The sequence below is a fragment of the Tigriopus californicus genome, chromosome 10, assembly GCF_007210705.1.
Source record: "Tigriopus californicus strain San Diego chromosome 10, Tcal_SD_v2.1, whole genome shotgun sequence".
Classification (NCBI taxonomy): Eukaryota; Metazoa; Arthropoda; class Copepoda; order Harpacticoida; family Harpacticidae; genus Tigriopus; species Tigriopus californicus.
In genome coordinates, this window is record NC_081449.1 from 6,321,879 (window position 1) to 6,338,720 (window position 16,842).

The 16,842-nt window shown below is 43.6% G+C and overlaps 1 protein-coding gene across 1 annotated transcript in view; it reads right to left on the reverse strand.

Moving 5' to 3' along the window:
- Positions 1-10,374: 10,374 nt before the first annotated feature.
- The window catches only part of LOC131889397 (toll-like receptor Tollo), a 30,060-nt gene continuing 23,592 nt past the window's right edge, over positions 10,375-16,842 (reverse strand). The window contains exon 7 of the mRNA XM_059238488.1: positions 10,375-12,001. Within this exon, the coding sequence (XP_059094471.1) occupies positions 10,540-12,001 (1,462 nt within the window). The 3' untranslated portion in view covers positions 10,375-10,539. The remainder of the gene's footprint in view (positions 12,002-16,842) is intronic.

Consider the following 16,842-nt stretch of genomic DNA (forward strand, 5'->3'; position numbering starts at 1 on the left):
AATATCTTCTTACAATATTTTGAAACACTCTATAAGCGGTTTAAAAATATCTTCTTATCCGTTTCTTTGACAGAAATACAAAGACGCGAGAGAAACGAAAAAAAATACGTTTTTCGGTTATTTTCCGTCAGGGCGAGTCCTCGTAATCAGCTAAAAGATGCCCCAAGATTTATGTAGTGCATTAAAGAGTGTAGAAATATGAGGAGGAAAACCAATTGGAGCAATTTTTCAAGCCGTCCCCTCTGTTCGAGGAGCGAGGTTCCTTTTTTTCATGGCGAAGATGAGAGATTCCGGGGGTCGGTCATCAGATCGAAGTGGATGGAGGATTCAAGAGGAGTGCCATATAATGCCAAAACCATCCGGCGAGATATGACGAGACAACCAACGATACAAAGTCGCCTCTGATCTAAGGGACTAAAAGAGCGAGGCTAAGAGTCCCTCTCTCTGTCTCGGTTTCTTCAGTCTACCAAGCAACCAACCAACTTCTCGCATCCCTATCTGAATTTTGTGATCTCGATCTTTGACCTAAATAGCGATTCCTTGCATTGATATTTTATGACATTGTCAGCCAAGCGACGATCCTGGTCGTCGTCGTCAAGGTGAACAGAGAACTCCATTTTTCTATGCTCTCTCTGTCTCAGTGGTTTTGTTTCAGCACTTTTTCCACTTGACTGCATTGAACGGGGAACCCAGTTCGTGGTACGGGGTTTCGATTAATTGACAAGAGTAGATATGTTCCGCCTGAAAAATTCCTCTTATAATGAGCCCAATTTATTTCCAAGTATCGCTTTAGTTTCAGACCCAGGGGCAAGTTTGAGTTGGTCGAGGGGGAACTTTGAGCCACCAATGTTGAAACCACGACAACTTAGACCATTTCCAATCATAATTTGCTCCTTATTCGATGAAGGAGAAAACGATGCTACATGTCAGCAAATGTTCAATTTGAAACACGTTATAGAGCCTTCATCTAGTTGGATCAAGACTTTCACTTGGGGCATATTGAAAGGAGACATCCCAATGTTTGGCAAATACCCTCGAAATTACTGCAAACTTGCATCATTTGAGTCTCCAACCTCGCTAGAGCAGAACATGACGCTAATACCAAGCCGGGCGCTCTAATAAGATTATTCTCACTTAACACCGAGGTGTTTATATGCATTGAAGGTTTTCTAAATGCTAATTCTCGCCCTCAACCAGATTCGCCTTCAACCATCCATCCATCCATCCATCCATTCTTGCCCAGCTTCACACGGCACTACCTACGTACGAGAACATACCTATGTACGTACGTAACTAGTACTCATCTGGTGAACTTTTGTACTCGAATTTGAAGGCGAGTTAATATACAGAGCACGTTGAAGAAAATGCGAACTTTGACATGGAATTCCGGGCATTCTAACAAGCCATTGTGCCAAGTGTGCTCGGGCGAGGTGCATTGAAATGCGCACATGTCAATGGGTCTCAAAGACCAGTGTTCTGGAGATTTACAATTCATATTGAGCTATTGTGAGGGCCTCAAACTTGAATAATTTTACGGCATTCGTAATCCTGGTACGCGTAAATAGGCAGGCAGGATGAGCGTTAGTAGTGCCTTAGGAAACGTACATATTTCGTTGAGCACTACCACATTTATTGATTTTGGTGTCGCTTTGAAATGGCTCTAGGCTTCATTCTACGAATGGTATTCCTATGTACAAATAGAAAACACAAAAAGCAATTGATGGCTTTCATGACCAAGGATGATTTGGAACTAAATTAATTCTATCCCCACGCTCCACACACTCCGCCGATCTTGAGACAATGAGCATTTCTTGCTATACATCACGACTTGTTCGAGTCCAAAAAACAGCCAGAACACGTGTTTTTAGTCTGTTTTTTCTCCAAATAAAACCTCAACCAGAGAGCTGGCTGGCACTCCAATGCTGGCTTTCGTGATGGAGTGACTAGAGAATCGTGGAATATTCAAGTGCTCCACAGCAACCACCACCATCTTGGCTGAAGCCCAAGAGCAATTGAGTTTGGAATTGGGGGGCACGATTTCTTTCTTACCCTCTGGAGAGTCTTTCTTGGCACTAACTCTGTTCTGATGAGCTTTTCATCAATCATGAACTAATGGTTTTCTAAATGAAATGAATCCCCTCTCTCGGCTCTTCAGGTGAACCAAGGGAGTCAGACGAGATATTGGTCCATTTGACCAACTTTTCGAGGGTTAAACTTGTTGAAATGATTAACGATGCAACGGCCTTTCGAGCGAGAGAGGATAATAAGGCAACACTCTGATGGATTGATGGATGGTTGGACGGATGGTTCTTGGTCAGCCAGGGAACGATTAGCTCTAGAAATGACCACATTTTTCTTGATCCAAATTGGCACCGAAACGGTTCTTTAATGACTCCTTAATTGAAAAGGAGGATGGTCGAAAAATAGTTGCAACAGATTTCCCATCCAAGCATCAAACTGTACAAATACATCTACGATCCATCAGAGAGGTTTCTCCTCGTTTCAATTTACTAAGTCAACAAAGTTTCAAGAGGTAATAAAATGTTGAATTCAAATTTCCCTCTGACCTCTGCGAGCAAGTTCAACTTGCCCTTTTCTTCCATGAATGAATGATGAGTAGAAACTTTTATGACACGGAACCGCAAAAATACAGAATAATAACCAACGAACTGCACATTCCCCACTGGCCATTGCCCGCAAAGGTTTCAACCAAGAGAGAAATCCCGTTATTGGTAAAGCAAGTCAAGTTTTTGTTTGTTCACTGGCCTAGTCTACAAGGGGCTTTTTTCAACGATCGAGTAGCTTTTATATTGCTTAGAAAATCTTAGACTCAAAGAAAATAGTTTGAGGCAAGTTATCCAAAAAAATTAGCTAGATCCCATGAGAGGGTCCAAACCCCACCTAAGTTTCTCGAGTGTCAAGCGGACCCGTAACAATATGTCGTTTTATGAGACAGAACGTTTCTTCAGCGATGCCTCAAACAATTGATTTGAAGTACCAGGAATGCTTTTCGAATTCGAGAAAGCGGGAGACAGAATGGAAACCACGATGGTCTGCTGCCTTGAGCCATTTCCCGAATGGGCCAATGACCATGTTCAGCCATAAATTATAACAGACTCCCTCATGTTTGAATACGGAGACCGGAGAAAAACTTTCAATTTGGATAGATGCACGATTGTTATGAAGATATATGATTCGATCTCTTAAGCAATGATGCTTTTGGCAGCCTCCAAAGAAACTCATCAAAACTCGAGGCAGACAATGTCATTAAGATGGGAGATAAGCCCCCCTTACGGCAGGTTTAGTAACAACTGACCAAAGCACAAAGTCCAGAAGAGGAAAGAAGAACACCACAAGTCTATGGCTAACCAACCAACCAACTGATGCTGGATGGATGGATGGATGGATGGTCGGTTGAAAAGATCCTGAAATTCTTGTTACTCCTGTTGGCTTTGGACTTCGAGTGTCTATGACTCGAATGAATTGGTGAGCGTCTCCTTGGGGCTGAATTAACGACCATAATTAAAGTCTCTCATTTATTGAAGACGTTCAATGGAGGAGGAGGAGGAGGAGGAGGAGGAGGACGCAGACTAGGAGTGCTCGTCCGTCCTCCAGTTTGCCGTTCGTACGTACGTACAGCAAGTACCGCCATTAAGCGGGGAAATCTATTCAATGAGCTGTCGTTCCTCATGGCGTAAGGATCTTTTGCCTTGGAGATCGGAGACGTTGATAAACACTCTATTATTTCTTGGGGATCCGGGATAATTGAGTCGTTTCGGTTTGAAGGGATAACAATTCAAGTACGTACAGTGCGTATTTTGGGGTGAGAGCTGCTTAGTAGACCTTGTTCGTGACAATCCCCTTCCCCCCCCCCTCTAAAATAGGATCCGCATAAATGCAAACCAATCTCACGTACGTTCGCCTGTTCAAGTGAGTGAGTCATTAGATATTTGCATTCGACGTGCAACGGAGATTAAGCCCACCAAAATTTGTCCCCACTCTAGCAATTAGCACGGGATTGAAAATGCATTAGAGTACATACGTGAGACGGATGTAGGTTGCTGACCCGTTTGGTTGGAGAGGTCTATCTATATACAGAGGAATATACGACAATTAGGTTCGAAATAGTTGGTAGCCGATTTTGGTTTCTGTTATATAACATTGCTTTACGATTATGGAAGTAAGTCATTTAGAAGAATAATTAGCAGTCTTTGAACCTGCATCTTCTTTTGAATGGCAGGTTTGGAGTCTTGGCACAATTAATTAGCCTATCAAGCAAGTATTTGAGGTTATCATGTAACTTCTTAGAAATAGTTTGCCGATAAGTTGCCAAAGGAAAGCTTCGGGAAAATTGCCGTGAAATATCGATAAAACATCATCATCCTTCGTCTGCCAACTTTCATTATTGACAATTTCACAACTTTCTGGGATTATCTCCGTCTTGGGATTATTGATGGCCAAACATATTTCGTGTTCACTACAATGATCTATGGGAGGACACTTTGAAAAGAGACAGGCCATATAAAAGTTTGTAATAAAGTGAAGGTTTTCATTCCTTTTCGCTTCTGTGAAACCAAGGAAGATTGCATTGAAAAAAAACATTGAAATATGTCCTTTGTTTGCCATCACTTGGATCGCCATCTAGATCTACGTAGTTGAGCAATGAGCGTTCTTACACTCACTGTACTTTTTGATAGAGTAGGTTGCTCTTTTTATCAATTGGTCCACGGAATAAGATTTAATCTCCCTCAACTGGGCTCGATTCAATCCGTTTATCACACCAATAATTTCAGTAGATACCAGTTTTTGGACTTAAGAAGTACCCCCAATTTTGTTCTATGAAAGCTCACTTCCTTGTTCCTTAGGAGTTTGTCGTCATGGTTTTACAGCTTACGTAAACGCCTTCCAATCAAAGGATTCCTTTTTTAGACTTTGAGACAAGCTCTAAAACGACTTGAGTAAATGTACATATGTTCGAAGGGTTCTTGAGGGTCAAGATTGCCTCTATCCATTGTCCATTTTTGGTTCTTTGCGATCAACGAACGTTTCACGTCTTCGAGTGGTTTTCAAACCCACCGGGAGTGTTCTTGTAGTCATACGTATGGATGGGCTGGAGCCATCATGTCCAAAAACGTCCAAGTTCTATCATCATGAGAATGTCACATCTACATCTGTTGATTAAGCAGGATTATTTATGAGCTTCAATGGGCGAGTAGGAGCTTGAATTGCTCATAAAATAGTTCCATTTCACCCCAAAGGGTCTCTTATCTTGACCTGCCAAGCCAACGGAGTCCCAGTCAGGCAGACAGGGCTTCTCTCTCTGTGAGTTAGAAACACTGAGAGACTTTCAAGCACCCTTGAGTCGGACAACATGAACCTCTGGGAACCCTGGCCCACGCGCTTTCATAAAAGGGCTTCCTGAGAGATGAGAAAAGAGGACCTCCTTTAAACATCTTTAAGATGGACCTCTTTTGTATGTTAACCGCATTATCGCGATTAGACGCCACTCGGTTTTGGACAACGGTCCCCGTTACATTGAGATAATGGGCAGAGCTAACCATGAGTTTGTGCTCCTCTGAAACTCGCGTTTTTCAGCAGTCCAAGTAATATATGCTGAAGTTATAACCACCTGCTGAGAAAATATTTGCATAGAGCAACTTATTCATTTACTCACCATGTGACCTCCCCCTTCTTCTTCTTTTTTGAACGGGTACCTAGATCTGTACCTTATTCCTCAGTGAGGTTGGTCGGTTGGCTGATGATAAAAGGCCAGCCAAGTGTGGGTTCCCCAGTGGAGAAAAGGGTTCTCTTTTTATTATGGTCCTGTCCCGATGAATAATGCATCTCTGGGTGACAATGTCTCAAAGTTATGACCTTGTGCCATTATGGCTTTTATGTAAGAAAATTCATCCCCAGTGACAAATCATAGAGTATTGTGCAAATTGTTATTACTTGTTTATGGGAGTTCTAATGTCTGAGAAAATCGCTGAACCATAACAAAAGGAGAGAATTTGGAAGGCCCAGCCAGCCTAAATTGTTGTACATTTTTGTGGTTGAATTTGGGATGGAGCTCCGTGTGTGTTTTGCTCAATCTCTTGATCGAAGAATATAGTGTCAGATAGATTTTAATTGAAACGCTCGGGATGGGCGGCTGATCGTTAGATGCGCCATTATCACTTTCTGCCATGATTTATGATTGCCTTCAGAACAGCTTGAAGTCCCACCCTGAAGAAGAATATATCTCTTGATCCGAACTTGGTGCGTACGCCCTGGCCCAATCTGCCTTGTCTGCGAGTGAGTGAGTGAGTGAGTGAGTAAGGAGTTCCTCTGACATTATTATATATGGGCCTTCTATTTATATTGAGCATGGACTTTGGCACAATGAGAGGCATCCTACCCACTAGACTGGAAGGTACAAGGAAGGTACACACAGCACACACACGCACACACATCAACATCCATGCAAACATGAGCGTTTGGGGGAACCCTCAAAGCAAGATTAATGCCTTGGCTCAGATCAGCCATATTTTATCATCATCTTGGTCAATATTTGATTACATTTTGTTTCGGGTTTGATTTTCTGTGTATGATATGCTCAAACTGGTCGCCGTTTCTTTCTTTCTTTTCTTGGGTGGTGGGTGGGTGGGTGAGTGAGTTTGTTGGATGGTTTTGGTTGCTGTTTGGTTGGTTGTCTTGTCTTGTCCATGATGAGAAATTCATGCTTGGGTGATAAACGGCCCCGCCGAAAAAGGGTGAAGGGATCCAATTTATAAAGTGATATCGGAGGATGAGATCCCTATCTCTTTTAGGGATGGAATGCTTAGAAGGCTAACTAGCTCGTATTGTACTAGCGACTAGATTCATACGAAGGCACAATTATGACTAGAATACTCATTGGGTGTGATTGGAATGACCAGGTTCAAAATGACTGTTTATTTTTATTGTTATCCCAGCTTTTGATCGACATGTTGAGATGGTATCACTATCGGTCAGTACCAGAGCTAATTTTTGGTATGAAAATAAGCATTCATTGGTCGCCCTCAATTCTAGAATTGGCGTTTCCGTACTGAAGTTCCTTTGTACTTAAATTGAACTATGCACATGGATTCTGGAGAAAGTATACTATTTTGAGAACTGCTCTGAGAGTGCGTTTGAAATTTCGCGAGAAAATCTTTTAAAAGTCTGTCTGAGGCTAATCCTTTCTTGCTTGTTCAATTGAAGCTGCGACGAAGAGCGTAGTTTAGTAATCCAAGCAAAAAACGGCTAATCTGCTAATGCATAGACAAGAAACCTTTTGCCTTTTAATCCTGTTCCCAAACGTACCTGATCGTTCTGAGATTCGTAAGGGTGCATGAATAAAGTGTACCATATTCCTATCAGCTTCAACTCACGAAGGTGAATTTAAAAAAAAAATCGATTCGTTACCCATCCATTCAAAACACGGAGGGAACATCGGGCAAGCTCGAAAATTCCAAGAATCAATCCTCTCTATCATTGATATCTTAAGGAGTAGAGTTCAATCAGTGAGCGTCTCCAAAATTGAATTCTTCTTCAACCTGTTAACGTGGCCAAACATACACGCCAAAGGAGCCTCCATGCATTTTCTCATCATCCTGCTAAAAAGGGTTAGCACTGTAGGGACTTTCAGTGCAACAACCATTGACTGACATGATATTGCTCCACTCCAGCAAGGGAACTTCACCCTAAGATCAATCCAAATAGGACTTTTGCCGATGCCCAATAGCTTGCTTGGCTTGAGACAAAGTTGATCTCGATTCAAAAGGAACGGCCACCGAGTTGGAACGAAAGAATTTCAATACTAAGACCATATGTGGAGCGGGAGAGCAAGCAATGTAGCTTAAGAACCACTAAGCTCACTGTAAAATAGGGACACGACCACTTTTGAAACCAAATTTAGTCCAATTAAGGCGAGTCATGGTGGGGACGGATTAGTTGATGGAAAATAGGTTGTGGCCATTTTGCTGGTCGAACGCGACCGCAATCCAATTTAGTGGGGAGTAAGTGGGCAACAATATTTGTCAGTGTGGAGGCCACGGCAAAGATTTTCGTCTTGATTGTGGTTTGGAGTAAAAGAACGGCAATTTTCGACGAGAACGGCAATTGGATTTGCGAGCTATTAGCACAATGATACCACGATCAAGATTTCTTCAGACGGGATTCAACGATCAGCCTGAGCTCGGATTAACTTGGGCATTTCATGGCGGGACCAAACCGTGCTATTTTCTTATGTGTTACTGAGAGGAAGCATTCCACGAGCATTTTATCCATCATACCTTTGCGCTTTTATTTCCATTTCGAGAAATGAGGCGTTAATTTTGTTCTGCACCTTCATGGTCCTCCCATTGTAATTTAAAGAGGCTCTTTTTGCCAACAGTTTTGTAGGCCAAGCCACAAGGAGGTTTGCTCCTAGGGCAAGTTATGGCTAATTTCCAGGTAGTTTTGCACGATCTGTAAAAAAGATTCACGTCCGTCGAGCTGGCCATTAAGTGGCTCAACTACGACTCATAAGACGATGATATTCATGTTTCCCTCTGCACACGGTGGTCGAAAATGGAAGAGTCAATCTGGGCCTTCGAAAGCCGTTCAGAATTGAAGAGCGTTTTGGTTTGACTTTGAAGACCTCTAGCAGGGAATAGAAGTCAAGATAAGAGCTAGATAAAAATTGAAATGATCTGCCAGTCAGTTCCTTGAACTGACTTCAATTGGATAAAGACCAATCGGACAAAATTTAATGACTTTAATCGATCAGTCATGCATTGCAACTTTCGAACCATCGTGTCTTTGAGTTCTTGAGAACTCTATCTCTCCTTACTACTAAAGAGTGACGGATCATAATGTAGCTTGGGTTACTTTCATATGCAACCATTGCCTGTCTCTTTTTGACCAAGTCATCATCTCGCCCGAGGCCATGAAATAATTGAGCACCCCAACCAAATGATCTTCCTCCATAAGATGTGGCTTTCAAAAGGGAGAACCACATTGGCTATGAAATCGATTTTTCTTGATCATGGCACAGAAATGGCCACTCGGGCAAGTCCTCTTAACCATATCACCGACCATAACATGGCAAGCTCATCGTCCTATCTGGGCTCAAAATCTCTTTGGGATACTCTCCCAAGGAGACAATCCAACAACAAGCCCAGGATTTCGGATTGAGTGAGCAGGCAACTTCAAGTTGGGCGAATTGGAAATTCTTCCTGTCGCGAGGAAAATTCCCCAAAACTCACTCTTTTAGCTTGAACGAACCCGAGCAAAGGTGATCCACATCAGAGATCTTCCAACGGAGCCATTCATGCCGAAGAAAGAGAGGTCCTTGTCAAGACAATCACACACCTCATTGAGTTGAAACTAGTCGAAAATCCACTTCAACTACATTCTTTCTCACATTGTTAAACCCTCAAAAAAGTTTATGGGGAAGACGAATACAAAGCCTCACACTGATTCCACTGAAAAAAATGGGTTGCAAAGTTTTCTTGAGATTAACTTGCCCAATATTTCTCCTTCCTGCCATTCGTATTGGCCAAATTCAGTTCCGGATTTGACTGAGCGATGATTAAAGCACTCTTGCAAATTCACCAAATCATTATGGCACCATTCAACATCCAGCTGTGCAATGCGTCTTTAGGGTGGAAACCGTTGGGATTTCGAATACCTTGGCTGCTCAAAGGGGGGAAATTCGATTGAACTTGTCAATAGTCCAATTGCATCTCGAAAGTTTTTCAATACTGATACTCCGGGAAAGTTTGCTTTTCGAAAGGCCGCCCGTGAAGAGAGGATGGCCTTGAAACCTCGAGGGTAAATTTGAAAATTGTCAAGACCCGCGCAGGAAAGTTGTTCCGATCCTCTTCAAAAAGAGAGAGGAAAGAGGAACGCTCTCAAGAGGACAAGGACCAACGGGTAGATAACGTGAGCATGAGATTATGCTAAAACGAAGAGGGTTGGATGATCAACTGAATTTATGTCCAACTCACCCTCTTCCTCATCTCATAAGTGGGTCTTATCTCTTGGCATCATCTTTTAAATACCCAAAATTTTCTTAATCCACTAGTTGGAGAGATCCGAGGTAGAGAACTGCCTTAATCTCTTTCTGGCAGGAGTCGCCGTTGAACCAAATGATACTAGAGGAAACAGTCCAAAATGAGACAGTGTCTCTAATCTTTTATGCAAACAAGGCGTTCTCCTCTCTACAACGACAAAAGGGAGAAGAAGAAGATGCAGAACCCGGAAATCTGATTTTGCATTTCAGTGAATGGATCCTATCGGGATGAGCCTTTCAAATTTGTATTGCGTACGTATCGCGAAAATCCATTCCGGATGAAATAGTTTCTATTCAATGACAAAATGTGGAGCCAATTTCACGTTAACAGACAAAATCACAATTTATTCGCAACAGGACAAGAGGGAATTAAAGTTGGTTCAGTATCAAACATCACAATCACGATCGGTAGGCAGCAGTTCAGAACTGATAAAATGTTTTTGGGGAGGTTTTTTTTATCAAACGGAGACACTGCCGTTTCATCAAATGTAGTAACCAGGATTTTGGGGCGGGTGTTGTTCTTGTTGGCGAGAAGTCCCTCCTTCAAGATGATTGGACTTCTTCTGATTGAATCTAGGATTTCGATGGTGATTTCTGGAAGTTGTGGAAGTTTTATTGGGAGGGAACATGGAATTGTTCGCACTCGTCTGACTAGCGGAGATGTTCGAATGTGGAGAGAAGCTTCCAGTATTCGAAACCAATCGGTTTCTGGGCATGGAACCAGGAGCCGGTGATGGAACATAAGAGCTGTTCCGGGAGAACTGACGTTCATCCTCGTACATGGAGTCGTTTTCGGTTCCAAGTTCATCCGCTAAAAGTTCATCGTCTTCATCGACAAAGTCTTCGATGAAGTCATCTAAAGTGTGTTGTTGGCGAGGCCGACCAACTCGAGGATACACGACCTCAAGGTCGGCGTTGATATAGACTCGATCCAACTTCTTGGGCAATACCGTCTCGATAAAAGGAGGCTCCAAGGTGTGGTAAATGGGCTCTTGTTGTTTGGGAAGACTGTCCGAGACAGACATGTAATCGGAATCAGAATGAAGCGACAACTCCAATGGGTTTTCCACGATCCTGCCCTTGGAACGACTCCCGGGTAAATGGCCAAACTTCTGGGATGTCATTGATCGGTTCTGCATGTCCATGGGATTCACAATGAGATTGGATTTGTGAGGCTGGAGAGTGGACAGTCGCTTGGATCCTGACTGATTCATGGAATTGGACGAGGGTAGCGTATTGGAATTGTCCGTGGATCGCGTGCTCACTGACGAGTCCTGACCACCGGTCGTGGACGAGGACGCACTATTGACACCTTTCAAATAAGTCCACATGTCATCATCCGCAGCCACGTAATCCTGCTTTCCGACACCATTCATCACCCTCAGGGGGGTGATCAAGGCAGTCTCGCGATTCTTTGTCACGATCTGTCTGAGCTTGCTTCGGAAGCTGTCATCATTAACCGAGAGCTGATGGCAATCTCTGGGAACTACGTTCCGGATTTGCATTTGATCCTCCGCGTTCACAGTGACAACAATGAGGTGTCTCAGTCGGATTTTCACAGCCATTCGGTCGAGGATGAGTCCAAACTCATTGCGACAGACTTCATTGTTCAAATAATCCCTGGAGGCCAAGACCAAGACACTAGCGGAAGTATCCAACGTGGCCTCAATTGCATCCCCCAAAGTTCGGGACTTGGACCGGAGGTCTCGGTGATGTAGGAACGATCTTGAGGGTAAGGCTGGACCCAAGTTCTGTTGGACAAACAGACCGTCATCGGCGTTGTAATGAACATACACGTCATATTGGGCCTGATTATGACCAATGGGTATGCCTCCGACGGTGCCCACTCCACCCACCCCAGCACTAGTATTCGTATCGTCGGATCCGCTCATGGAGCGACGGTTGGAGCGTTCCATGAGGTGAATCCCATATTTGGAGCGAAACCTGGAAAGTGAGGGATAATTGAGTCATTCAAGCGGGCTGAAATGTTTATGTAAATCTCTAGCCCCATATACAGACAAAATGATCTGGTGTAAAAAATGAACGTGTCAGGGCCTTTCAGGCTTTTACAGATGGGTGTTATCAAAAAAAGCCGGGACACAATCTGTCCATATTTGTTGGCATTAGCACCCAGGAATGGCCAAATTTGGATCTTTTGCTCTCACTACCTCGTTCCGTACAGATGAATGCAGAGAACTTTTCCCTGAATATCACGTATGCCCTTTTAGCAACACCCGTCACAATCCTTGCAAAATAACACACCTACCAAGTCCATTAGCATCTATCTCCGTATTCGCCGCTTTTGCCACCTCCATATAAAACCTCGAGGGAAAAGCCCATTCCAAAAGATCTACTTTTGGCCCTTTACCATTTCTCTTAAATAAAGAGAGAAGAGACTCGGGTGCCACGATAAGAGGAGGCATGGTGGTTTGCTTGGTGTAAAGTTCGACCCACCCAATCTGAAACAATCTATCTTCTTCCTTCAAAAAAATCAATCATCCTCCCTCTCAGCGCCAATTGAACCACCAAAGAAGCAGACGCAGACTCTGAAGGAGAAGAAGGAAAAGAAGAGGAAGCCCTTCTGGTCTGTATCTCTGTGAGAGCCGACCGACTGAGCCTGTTGGATTGCAGTTTGTTCAGATTCTATGAACCATCACCTTGCTCTGGGTTGGGACGACCCCGACCCTTTGGAGAGCTATGATGTACGTAGATTGTCGAGGTTGGCAGAGCTCTGGCTTGATTGGGTGCTATTAAATCATCTTTGGGCAGCGAGTTCTCACTTCACGTTCGGTGGAGACTGGAGAGATGTCTGGGCTCTTTCAGAAGTCGAATTCCCAGGGTTTGGGTCACGAAATCTTTAATTCAGGTCGGAGAGTATCAAAGACTTTAATGAGATTGGACATGAGAGCTCTTCGCGAACTACGAAGAAATGGCGGTCGAGATGGAAAAAAAACCTTTCCCAAAATGTTTAAACCTTGAAAAAAAAAACGGTGCCCTTAACCTGTTCTGGCGATATGATTGTCTGTCTACCTGACCACAAGATAAGACAACAAAAATCGTTGGCTCTATTTTTGGACACTATCCATTTGGCCCAGGGAGGGTCAAGCCACGGACGATGTCGTGGTCGTTCCCTAAACTCCCAAATTCTACCTTCCACAAATAACAGAATGGTGGAAGGAAGATGTATCTCTGAAAATTCTTGCATGTCTCGCAAGAAACACTCCATTTATATAGAGCAGACACCATCATCTTGAATGGAATTTCATTCTGTGGATTCAAAACATGTGCAATACCACAAAGAGTAGATAAGAATGGATGTAGTTTTTTTTTTGCTTCCAATGACAAATGAATCCCGCTTGACGCAAAGTTTGTGGACTGAGCCCAAAATAGGAGTGGCCTGCGACATTTGCCGAGGGATGATTGTCGTTCGTTTACCTTGACAAACCAAGATAATCCTGTGGAAATGGCTTTCTATTGTCACGGTTACGATTATACCAGGATCAACCCCTGCTGACGTATCCGTGTTCGTAGTAAGATAGATGAAATACTTGGAGTCGTGAATTATCAGTCATTGGAACGGCTTTTTGCCACTAACAGCATGTTGGCAGCATCTTATCTCTTTGATGTCAAAGCAAACCCACGAAAACACATTTGAAGCCCGTCCTAATTCCCCCTAACCTTTGACGGATTGGGAAGCCCGTAAAAGCCCGTTCATTCCAGCCATTGGTACGATTCATGATCATCTCGTTCAATGGTGGGTTGACTTCACACTCTGGTGGCAAAGAGTCACATCTTGGCTCAACATTTGAGCCCCATTTTACGATCAAACTTGGGTTGACCGAGGGCATTAACGCCATTTCAGTACAACCACCTCCTCATCCTGACAAGTCTGAAAGCGTTTGCGTGCTAGAATGTCTCCACTCTAACCTCTCATCCCATCATCAGGTTGGAAGGCCCCGTTTCTGTGGGAGATTGTCAGGAGTTGGAGCATGACCCAACAACCACCATGGCCAGCCACAAAGTCGTCATCTCTAGCTGGCAGCTCTTCAGCTCTTTTCTTTGTCCAGGAAGGGATCCAGAGTTACGAAAAAAACTCCAGAAGTCCATTTCGTCACGAGAGCTTTTCTGTCTTCTTCTGGTTTTCTTCTCGAGTTTGGCCAACAACAGCCCCCAGACTAATGATGGGATAACCTCAGAGGAAGCCCAATTGGGATGACTGTAAAAATGCATGGCCCTCATAAATCTGTGTGTGTCTTCACCGTGATCCCCGAATCAACAAAAAAAATCAACCAACAACCCTCTTCAAGATGGAGAGAAGGTAAGCCATGCCATCGTTTCGAGGTGAAATCAGCCCATGGAGTGTTTGGAGGGGCCACGAATTTCTAAACTGAAGCCAAATGAATCGAGGCATGTGGCTTCTTGTTCGACTTAGGAGCCGAACATGTTGTTACCCCTCATATTTCATCGCGTTAATGTCTCAAGTTACTTAGACCGAACCCCATCATCAGTCAATTAAAATCGGTCTCCAACAAATTGCCAGACGTGTCCATAACGAGACAAGTCCAAATGGGTGCCATGAAAAATGGGTCCAAATGTTGTGCGTACACACTACGTACTGTACATACGACGTACACACGCTCTTGATCGTCGTCTTTGTCCAATACGAGCCATCACCATCATGATGTTCGCAGATGAACGATCCAACGAGGGGTATGAAAATGGCATCATGCATGATGCCTCCTTCTATCTTCTCCTTACATCCACATTAGTCTCCTCACTCCTCCATTGGCATCCTCTTCTTCTTGTTTTTTCTCTCACATCATATTAAAGGGATAGTTATCTTCAACATGAAATTGCACTTAGAGCCTCTTTATGATATCGTGCTATTGCAGAAGAACACTCATCAGGCCTCAATTAAAATGATAGTCTTCAGCATCGTGTTTCATTCCCGTATATGGCAAGCAGTCCTCTGAAATGAGCATCAACAGGCAAAGCAAACGACCGACTTGCTTGCACTTTGAATGCATTGAAAAGGTCTTCGTGAGCGCCTGTTCCTCTCTCTCGAATTCCAAGGGAATGCACCAGTGGAATCGTTTAGGAACACAGAAGGATCGAATGGCTTAATGGCTCGCCATTGTCGGGAACAAAATGAAATTTGGCCATCATAAATTTGGAATCCACTCGGGGAGAATGTGACCGCCTCTTCTCGTTGTGCCATTGAAATCTCGATAGAAATTGGACTTCAATTGGAAATTGAGACAGGTGCTAGGAAGGTCCTTTTGCCTTTGATCAAAACTGGATGAAAGTTTCATCAGCTAGTGAACTTGGAGCATTTTTTCATCATTTCAAGTCATGCATCATCAGTATTGTGTGCATGTGTATGTATGTGTCCGAGATGTGGAATGGACGAGAGAGGCCCACAGAAGAAAAAGATGAATGGACCCCAAATTACTGCGTGTCTTTGAAGGAGCCTCTTTTTTCCTGTCTTCTGGTTCTTTTCGCTCTTGGCTCGAAACGGAACGAATGAGTGTTTGGCTTCTTCACCCGCAATTACGGGTATCGCCGAGGTACGGAGAAAACGAATTCATGCATGCAGTGAAATGAGAATATCAAAAAGTTTTTGGCAACCACCACGACCAAGGGTCAATCCTGAACGTTCATTACATTGTCAAATTCCGGGGTCCGTTACACTTGGGCCAGGTTTGAGCATCAAAATCGAACCTAAAGTGCCAAAAGGCACCTGTTGTCAAGACAGAAAGTGCTCAATGAACGATCGACCAGCCATATTTTTATTCATCTGTTTTAGTACTGTGTTTATGCTGACTTCGGTAATAAGCTCCCTTAACCCTCCCTCTGACAATCATAGATCAACATACCCGGTCCTAATTATTTGCCAGAAGAAAACCCACAAGATCGATCTGCATATGCTTGTACATACACTCACGGTAGATGCGGTTCGTCTCTCGTTGGATGATTGTTCATGGCGGTGGTTTGAGCAGTCGGGAGCGTGCACTCCCTACAATTAAACATCCCCGGCCTCCTTCCCATGGTTTTAGTGCTCTGTAATTATTTCCAAGCCAACTTATGACTTGGAACATGCCATGTGAACACTTAGATCCATCCGATCTGAGCCTGTCCCTCGAGATTTCCAGACGTTTCGGCCACTTCCAAACCTTTGAAGGAGGTGGCTCTTTAGTCTCAGGGTGGCGCCCAATTCAAGAGGCAGACCTTTAGAAGGGCCGAAAGGTAGCCCACGTTCTTTGTTTGGCAACATGAATTATGGGCACTGAGTGAGAGAGGATCAAATGGCCTCCTCTTAAGCTTGACGTTTTGCCTGACAGGAGAACAAATATCTTGACGAAATGAGCCATAGCGAAAAGTCGTGTTTGTGTCATTTCAACGGTAGAGGAATAGACCTTTTTTGAACTGCGGATACAATTAAAAGACCCTAGCGTCATTCTTTGAGGCGGGTAAAGTATCTTAGTAGCCTTGAAATGCATTGAAGACGACGCAGTAACTGCATTTTCATTTGCACTGGAAACAAGAAACTTCTTTTTGTCCTCCTCATGTCAAACTTTTAGCGATGCACACAAACACATACATCTAGTGTTTCCTCAAAAAAAAAATTGTCAATCTACTCGATTCTTTCACTGCGTGTCAGGTCTTGAGAGATGATCTCTTGCTGGAACGCTCATTGTGCAACACCAAAGTTAGGGCATATCTTAAGCCTCCCTGGAAAAAGGTGCAATCCAGGATCCCCTTGAGACTTGCAACGAATCCACCTT